Source organism: Lampetra planeri, chromosome 1 (assembly GCF_965212315.1).
Source record: "Lampetra planeri chromosome 1, kcLamPlan1.2.h2, whole genome shotgun sequence".
In the NCBI taxonomy this organism is placed as follows: domain Eukaryota; kingdom Metazoa; phylum Chordata; class Hyperoartia; order Petromyzontiformes; family Petromyzontidae; genus Lampetra; species Lampetra planeri.
The window spans coordinates 16,962,826-16,971,190 of record NC_136107.1 but is presented as its reverse complement, the minus strand read 5'-3'; the positions used below and the strand labels follow the sequence as shown (position 1 = coordinate 16,971,190).

Genomic DNA, 8,365 nt, shown 5'->3' with positions numbered 1-8,365 from the left:
GTGTCAGTTTTGTACCAGTTAAAAGGGTAAAAACCTACCATTATATTTTGCCACTGGTAAAAGAGATCTCATAGTGTAAATGTTTACCCCGAACTCTCAATACTCTGATATTGCACTGTTTTTGAGTTGTACGCCTTCTGGTGTCATCTGGCCCTACACCAATGGGGACTAGGCTCTAAAGAAAGCCGTCTCGGGTGTGGGCCAATCAACTTCAAGGACAGTGCATATTATTATCCTTATCAGAGTTGCTTCTTTTTGTTTGCTTTATTGACTACTTGTGTTGTGGTCATTGCAAACATGATGCCTTGAATAAAGGTGTCAGTTTTGTACCAGTTAAAAGGGTAAAAACCTACCATTATATTTTGCCACTGGTAAAAGAGATCTCATAGTGTAACAGTTCAGTGTTTGTTATTTTGGTGGTAATTTCAAATTCCAATCATCAACCGGCCGTTGTATATTCACTGCTGGGGTAAGACCTCCTCTCCATGCTGTTACCATTCCTCGTAGTTCTGCGATGTCACAATGAATGGATCCTTTGTACTTAAACTGATCTTGCTCCATCTCTGTGGTGGTCGTACTCACGGGCGCCTTCTCTTCATTCCTTGCCTCGTCCATTTGCTAACTTCCCTCGGGATGTGTTCTACCCGAACCGACTAACCCACTTCTTTTAAGTCAATGCGTCCGATTTGCGTTTATTCCCTGATCCATGTGCCACTCTTTCTGTCTCTCAACGTAAAATGGAATAAAAAAACGGTAATCTGGGACTTACACATTAGTTTTATTAAATTAAATATCTCAATACGTTATGAAATAAATAAGCAGACAATATGCCTCCTTCCCATTTCTCTCCCTCCACATAAAATATATTTTTACACATCCATTTACCATCGGCCTTCTCTGACAGTGCATTATTTCATGAGCATTGATTCAACTCGGTGTCTCGTCAGAAAGTCAATCTTGTTCAGCCATCGCTGGTGAACTGCTGAATGTGTTTTGCGCCAGCACCCCTCTGCTCGATGCGGGTCCTACATTATTAGACTATTTAGATTATTTTGCTGCAATAAATGTCCAAATGATAAGCCACTTTGTTGAGCTATCATTTGTAGCCAGGTCACATTTGAACACTAAGTAATTACCTCAGTGGCCTTTGTCTAGTAGGATGGGGATGGTTTCGTTGTATTTGGATGTGTTTGGGTGATTTGTTTATCTTTCTTGGACTTTGCACCCCTATCGTGTGTTTGTACTGTTTGTTATTGTAACGTTCTTACCCGTCCCGACTGGACGTCTGTGAAAAAGAGCTTTATAGCTCATCGGATTCCTCCACTATTAATATAATTGATTGTCCGACTGTACAAAACCACGTGGAGGTGGATAATGATGGTGGGGGGGGCGGTTTATCGTTTCCCACGCAAAAGTTTAAAGCCCACCTTTAGCCACGCCCTCTTTCGTGACGTCGCGCCGCAAGCAGGCGCGGCGATTGGCTCAGATTGCCGTGACGTCACGTCCACCGTCGCCACGCCCCTAGAGAAGTGAAAGGGCGGGAAACACACATTTTCAGGCCTCGGCTGCAGCGCTCGGGGTAGACAGCCGCCACCGCGGGGGTAAAACCAACGTAAGCCTCCGTTGCTGGCGCGCCGGGTCACGAATTGAACGCGACGACCAATACGAAGACGTCGGTAAGCGACGGCTTCCAACATGGTCTGGGGTCTCGTCCTTTAGAGCGGCCTATCGCGAGCTGGTCGGCCAGAATGCAAGGCCAAGGGGATTTGAGCCGTGGACCTGTGGGGCTTTGGATGTTATGTAACTCGATGTATGTTGAACTTCTTTCGCACGGTACGTAGCCAACCGTGCTCATCGGAGGTGCGGGAAAGGACAACGAACCAAACAACAATAAGCAGTTCGCGTTTAGTTCGTAGTCCTCCCCCGCACTTCCGATTTAAAGCACGGCCGGACGACGTACGGTGCTAAAGAAGTTAACACGGACGATTGTGACGATTCGTCCAAATGCGAAGACGATCATAGGCCACGGTTTCTGGCGCGGTCCGGTCTCGTTTAAGCGCGACTTTGGATGTGATGTAAACAGTGCCGGATTAAGTTAGTGCGAGGCCTGTAGCGTATGTTATAAAGCGGCCCTAAATAAAAAAAAATATTAGAACACAATTGTTTTACTTTCATAGTGAAGTAATTGTATTTGTGTATTTGCTATTCAGCCAGATAATACGACAAATCGCTCACCTTAAACACCCAGTCGTTCATAAAAGTCGAAGGCGGTATAGTACTATAGTAATAGAGCAAATGCAGAATCAATAAACCGGAATTGATAGCTTGAAAGCATTTAGCGCGGGGGCCCTTGAAAGTACGGGGCCCGTAGCATATGAAGCAACTCTTGTCACGAGAATAATCCGGCACTGGATGTAAAGCGGCATGTTGTGAGCCAGTCGGCCAGAATGCGAGGCTTGAGTGTTGAATAAGGCCAGGGTCGAGCCCTGGACATGTTGAGGCCTTTGGATGGGCGACCACCAACGCACGGTCAGGTTGGTGCCCGGGCTAAGTGGTTGGGCAGTTGCTAAGCAGCGCAGCAAAATCAATGTTCGTGTTTACCTTAAGCACAACTGATACCGTCAGTTCGGCGAAATGGACGTCGTTAATTCGCCAATAACACTGCTTTAAATATATTTTTTAATGCCAATTGTTATATATATTTTATAGCTACTTAATCAAGAACGTCTCGCGGAGGCCCATGATGCCAATTTTTGCAGGAGGTGATGAATGCTATGTATTTTCCATTTAAGCATTTTTGGTGGTAATATTTCAAATGTGCAGTATGACGTCAGCACACAATGGCCCAAATCCAATTAAAGACATCACAGGATCTTTAACTGCCACTGTGAAGCAGATTGGCACGTGTTGGTTAGTAGATAGGCAATAATAACCAGGGCAGCCGCTGGATTTGAGCAATAGACGGCCACCGTGCTACCACCAGGCCATGCTGGTCTGTTGGTTGGTAATAACTAAGAGCGATTTATTTCTTTATCATTGCTGTATTTGCGTCGTTGTCGATCGTGTTTTGTCCACCCGTTGGTTGTGACCCGCAGGCGGAAGCATCATGCCGTCCTTTCGCCAGGTGGCCGAGAAGCAGCTGCCAGCCGAGATCTTGCACATGTGCTGGTCCCCCAAACGCGATCTCATCGGCCTGGCCAGCCGCTCTGGCGAGGTGGGAATTGCACACATCGCCGTTCGTGTGTTTGCAAAGCATCCCTTAACATTGAAAACGAATTTCTTTAGATTGAAAACTTATTTCTTTGTGTGTTAGTTTGTTGTCTTTCCCCCACACCTCTGATTTGCACGGTTGGCTACGTACGGTGTAAAATAGTTCGACATACATTCAGGCATACTTTCTTATTTTGCCCATTTGTAGCAGAAATATTTAACTTTCCAGTTTTTATGTACAGCTCCTTTACATTAAAGCTGGGCTATTGCGATTACGTGAGAAACTGATTACATGAGCGATTATCGGTCCGAATAACATGACAATAGTTGGGGAAAAAGTCTTAGCTATGTTTCTATAGTTGTCTCTGGACAGGAGGTGATGGGCGGTGCTTTGTGATGTCATCGTCATCAACGGTCCCATTAGGATGTTGGGGAAACAGAAATTTAAAGGAGCCTGAGTGATCAACCATAAAATAAATAGTTGATTAATTTACTTGACCAACGAATCATCCCAGCTGTAGGTAAATATGCTACTCACGCCTCAGTGTTTCTTGGTGTAGTTATATTTGTGTGTGTGCATGTGGTCAGGTGCTGCTGCATCGGCTCAGTAACTGCCAGAAGGTCTGGGGCCTGCCACCAAATGACTCCACGGGCAGTGAAGTCACAGCCTTGGCGTGGAGGCCAGATGGAAAAGGTAGAAGACGTGTAAATGAAACTGGCTTCCATGTGATCATAATATCGGCAGCTTTCTCTGCCGGTGCAATTTTGCAGGGATTTCAGCAATTCCTTGCATGAGCGTACGCTCTCATGATAGTCCATGGGCCAGAGCAGAAATCGGTACCATCTGAGCTAGAAAACCTTAAATCGTAAATCTATATTTAATTGGCCAATAAAAGTGAATTCTTTGGTAACTCATTTCAAATGGTTAAATGCAGAGTGTCATGCCTCTTTCGTATTTGTGAGTTGGGCATTGAGTCGTTATATGTTCCAGGGTCTGTTCTGGGTAACCACAGTTGCACACCGGACATTTTTACATTTGCGTATCAGTATTTGTATCATCCATGGTTGGTTGGAGGCCACTAAATTTTGCAACCTCATGTGGTTGTCTGATCTCATGGACTATGGCAGCAAGTTATGGGGCACACCAAGCCACATTTTAATAAATTAGTGGTTTGACAATGGTAATGGGATCATAGTCTAAATCAGTCCTAATATAGGCTGGTGTGTCCCAAATTGTTGTCATGAGTGTTCATATTCCCAGCTGCCTCACTTCTTCATGAAGATATGCCTTTTGCCCACACAGTGTTGGCAGTCAGTTACGGAGATACCGAGCGACTGGTGCTGTGTGATGTTGAGAAAGCTGAGATCCTGCACACGTGCGGTGCATTGCACAGGGTCACCTGTATGCACTGGGTGCAGGTGAAACAGGAAAGCAGGTATGGTTACTTTTGCATTTCGAGTCGGTCTTTTAAAAAGGGCACATATATTTCAGGTTTGCTTGAGCAGGACATGTCACAAGGAGGGAATGTAACTGGTGGTCGGGCCTAATGATTTAGTGGCAACCAAAAGAGGGAACACACTCAAGAGGATGTCTACTGTGCAGATGGAGCAATGATCTCAGCTCGTGGATTGGTGCATCGACGTTTCATGAGAAGATGGCGATGACTTGGGGAAGACTCAATCCAGAAGTGGATTTATCATGGATAATGATTCTAATTGTTGAAATATTTAGGAAAATTTGGATATAATATACTGCTTTTTACATATTGTGTTTGTTACGGATTAAACCCAAAAAGTTACGTATGAATGCATTTGATAGTCATTGTAATTAAATTGTAGTTCCAAACAAAATTTAAGAACCATTGATTGTACAGTCTAATGATTAGTCAACAAACTGTATAATTTTCTGCCTAAATATGTTTTTCACTGCTGCAGTTACGTGCATGGCAAGATGTTTGTATCATGTTTTTTCCAGTCCGGAGTTTAATTTGTTTGAGGACGATCACACCGTTTACCTGTCAAAGCTGCCAGCTTTGCCTAAGAGGTAAGATCACTGGCCTTGGCACAATTGAGCTTTGGTACCTTTCATTTCATCGTGTTCAACTGATGAATGGAATTTAATGTGAAGTGGCTTACTGGACTCATTTCTGTAGAGTGCTGGTTTTCTCTTGTTTGTAAATTTTCTGTGCTTGTTTTCGCAGTGAAGAGAATTCTGATATTCAAAGGCTATTGGGTGATTCCAGGTATGTAAACAAGTCTTTCTCTTACTGTAATGTGATACAGGTTACGTCATTTTTCTCGACTGTTATCACTCTCTATAGATTTTAGCAATATTTGTTAACATTTGAAATAGTTCTTATTTGGCGATGGGTATTCTGAAAGTAGGTGCGCTCAATTAAATTATACAAACACTTTCTGTTATTTTGTAGGCTCAACATTTTAGTACTTGGAAGTTGCCATGGAGTTGTTGCATTTTATGCCTTTGGAATATTTAAAATCGCAAGTCTTTTGATCAAGGTAAGATAACGTTTTTAATGCACACACATGGTACTCGCGTCGAGTTGCAGTCTTGTTCTCTCTGTCATACAGTGTGGTTTTATGTGAGGGGAGTGAGCATGCACTGCCATGTGCAGGATTGTGTAAAATTGTTTTAAACAAATGAATACATGCGTGGTTTGGACATACAACTTTGGTAACAAAACTGACGTTTGTGCTGTGGTGATATGCAGAGTGAGGGCCAGTGCCTTCACCTGTGTCTCTCCAGCGACCTAAAGGCCCTCTCTGTAGCAGTGAAAAAGACGAGCACTGTGGACGAATCCCACTGCAATATCATTTATTCTCAGGTACTGTTTCACCCTCTCAAGTATTATTTGTTTCATTGAATGTATATGCAGCCGGATTTTCTTGATTTTTTTTGCCTGTTTACCAAGGAAAATGCTGTTGAGTCTCGATAATCTTTTTTTTCTCCTGGAGGGGTCCTGCCAAGCTTTTGCAGCAGGGGGCAAATGTTGCTTTACGTTTCTTAATTGAGTACGTCGCAGATCATTTTCAGCATTGGGATGTGTCATCAATATCAGTCGCAGGACAGAGGGAGAACATAATTCCACACAGAAAAGCGCCAAAAACTAAAATCGAACGGAGGCCCTCTTTCCTGTGAGGCATAAGTCTTCTCACTGCCAGTGGACTTTGGCATGATGCATTGGTATAAGGAGTGATATAAAATGGACAAGACGGGTGATGAAATGGCAGCCAAAGGAGCCATCACATCTGAGTGGACGAACACCTCGAATACGAGGCAATTGAGATGAGCTCATGCACAGGAGTGAGATAGATTGTGGCATCCCGGGACAGGGATGGAATTAATGTGGAATGTGGGGAAGCCTTCATCCAGTGGTGGATAGAGCAATTTTGATGAAAATCATAATTTCACCGTCTACAAAGGGATGTATTGATTTAGCAAGACAATGTGACTTATGTGGTAATTAGTGTCTATACTTCAGTTCTGTTTGAATCTGTTGTCTTGTTTCATCTGTAAATGTGTATCCCCGGTCTTCAGTGGGATACGAGTCTTCTGGCTGCCAATCTGCCAGAGGTCACAAAAATGGCGAGGAAGTTCACCCACATATCAGCTCTCCTCCATGTAAGTCATCAGCAGTTGAACTTCAATGAGTTGTCATTGCTGAAATTATGGGTTTTATCCCTGGGCAGCTGCTCCTGATTAAAGTGGGTTCTTACTGGTAGGAACCTCCTGGTTACACCAGCCCACAGGGGATTATTGTGTCCGTCCGTCGTGCATGGAGGGGCTGGGTGGGGAGGGTGGGGCTGGGTGGAGAGGGTGGGGGGTGGGACTGGATGGGGGGAGGGGATGGTCACCCCGTGGTTGCTTTATAAAACCCAACGTTTAACCTACTCACGCCGGCTTGTGCCCGCCCTCACAGTCGGGCATATTTGCGGAATACACCACGCCGCCGTTGACATTGGCCATTGACCGAGCAACCCAACGTTCCTACCAGCTCCCTCTGCAGGAATGTGTTAAATGGAGTGAGTTCATGGTTTGAGTCCTGTCACCAATAACTGCTCACACAAAAAATGCCTCGAAAGATTGGTTTTGCTCTTCATATGGCTAAATACCAGCTCTGAGAATTCAAAATAATATTTTTTACTGTCATGTAATAAATATTAATGTCTTTAGCAAGGCAGCTGAGAAAGTGCTGCCTTGTGTGGATAAGAGGTCACTGGAGTAGTTAGACAGTTCTGAGGAATATGCTTTACTCGAACATGGGGTTGCACTGTGCTAAAAGATTTAAAAATGCATTCTTCATCATGACATGACAGATGGCACAATTGGGATAAAATGTGGATTTAAACAGTGACAAACAATTAAAACAGTTGAACCTCGCTGTGTGAAAAGTAAAAGTACAGCCCTGTAATAGATTGCTCACGTCACTGCTGTCGGAATGGCCTCCACTGGAGGGAGCTCTTTAGAGCCCCTCTCACATGCATTTGGTTGACTCTTTCACACTGGGCAGAACCTCGCCGTGTTTATTGTTGTATAACACGTAGGCTTTCGTGACCAATACCCATATTAGAGGTTTTTTGGGTTAGATCGCGTAAATATATAAATGTGACGTTAAACCCGCCACCACCCAACACAGCCATCTAGTAAGGGTTGTCCCGTAAACAGAACATGCCAATTCGTCACAAATGCGAGCTTGAATGCGTGTGTGTGCAGTATCAATATCTGACGGTGCAGAGCATGAGTGGGGCATGGGAGGACGTGCTCATTGAAATGGACATGGGACTCACCAACTTTGTCAAGGTAGGAGTGGAGGGTGTGTTGTGGTTCTCTCAAGCATTTATGCTTGATACAAAAAATTAAAAAGGTGTGCGCCGTAAGTTAACACTGCTTATATATATTTTTAGTATTGAACATTTTCCAGTTTTTTTAAAATACCAAACTTAATGTTATCATTTTGTTTACATTAGAGGTTGTGGAACAGATTAAGATATGCAGACATTAGTACTACCAATATGATTGCAACCTTGGCCGTGACTTATTATGAACTAGCTTTTTGCCCGTCCAAGGACGGGTGTATATTGCAGTAAATATGAAATATTCAATATAAAAATTGTTCAGCTCATGATTATTAATGAG

General features: G+C 43.7%; 1 protein-coding gene across 1 annotated transcript in view; it reads left to right on the top strand.

The window, feature by feature from the left end:
- The first annotated feature begins 1,515 nt into the window (after positions 1–1,515).
- The window catches only part of ANAPC4 (anaphase promoting complex subunit 4), a 29,492-nt gene continuing 22,642 nt past the window's right edge, over positions 1,516–8,365 (top strand). Inside the window, exons 1-10 of the mRNA XM_078595045.1 lie at positions 1,516–1,676; positions 3,096–3,214; positions 3,799–3,904; positions 4,514–4,646; positions 5,186–5,254; positions 5,412–5,453; positions 5,640–5,727; positions 5,940–6,053; positions 6,767–6,850; positions 7,943–8,029. Of these exons, the coding sequence (XP_078451171.1) occupies positions 3,107–3,214; positions 3,799–3,904; positions 4,514–4,646; positions 5,186–5,254; positions 5,412–5,453; positions 5,640–5,727; positions 5,940–6,053; positions 6,767–6,850; positions 7,943–8,029 (831 nt within the window). The 5' untranslated portion in view covers positions 1,516–1,676; positions 3,096–3,106. The remainder of the gene's footprint in view (positions 1,677–3,095; positions 3,215–3,798; positions 3,905–4,513; positions 4,647–5,185; positions 5,255–5,411; positions 5,454–5,639; positions 5,728–5,939; positions 6,054–6,766; positions 6,851–7,942; positions 8,030–8,365) is intronic.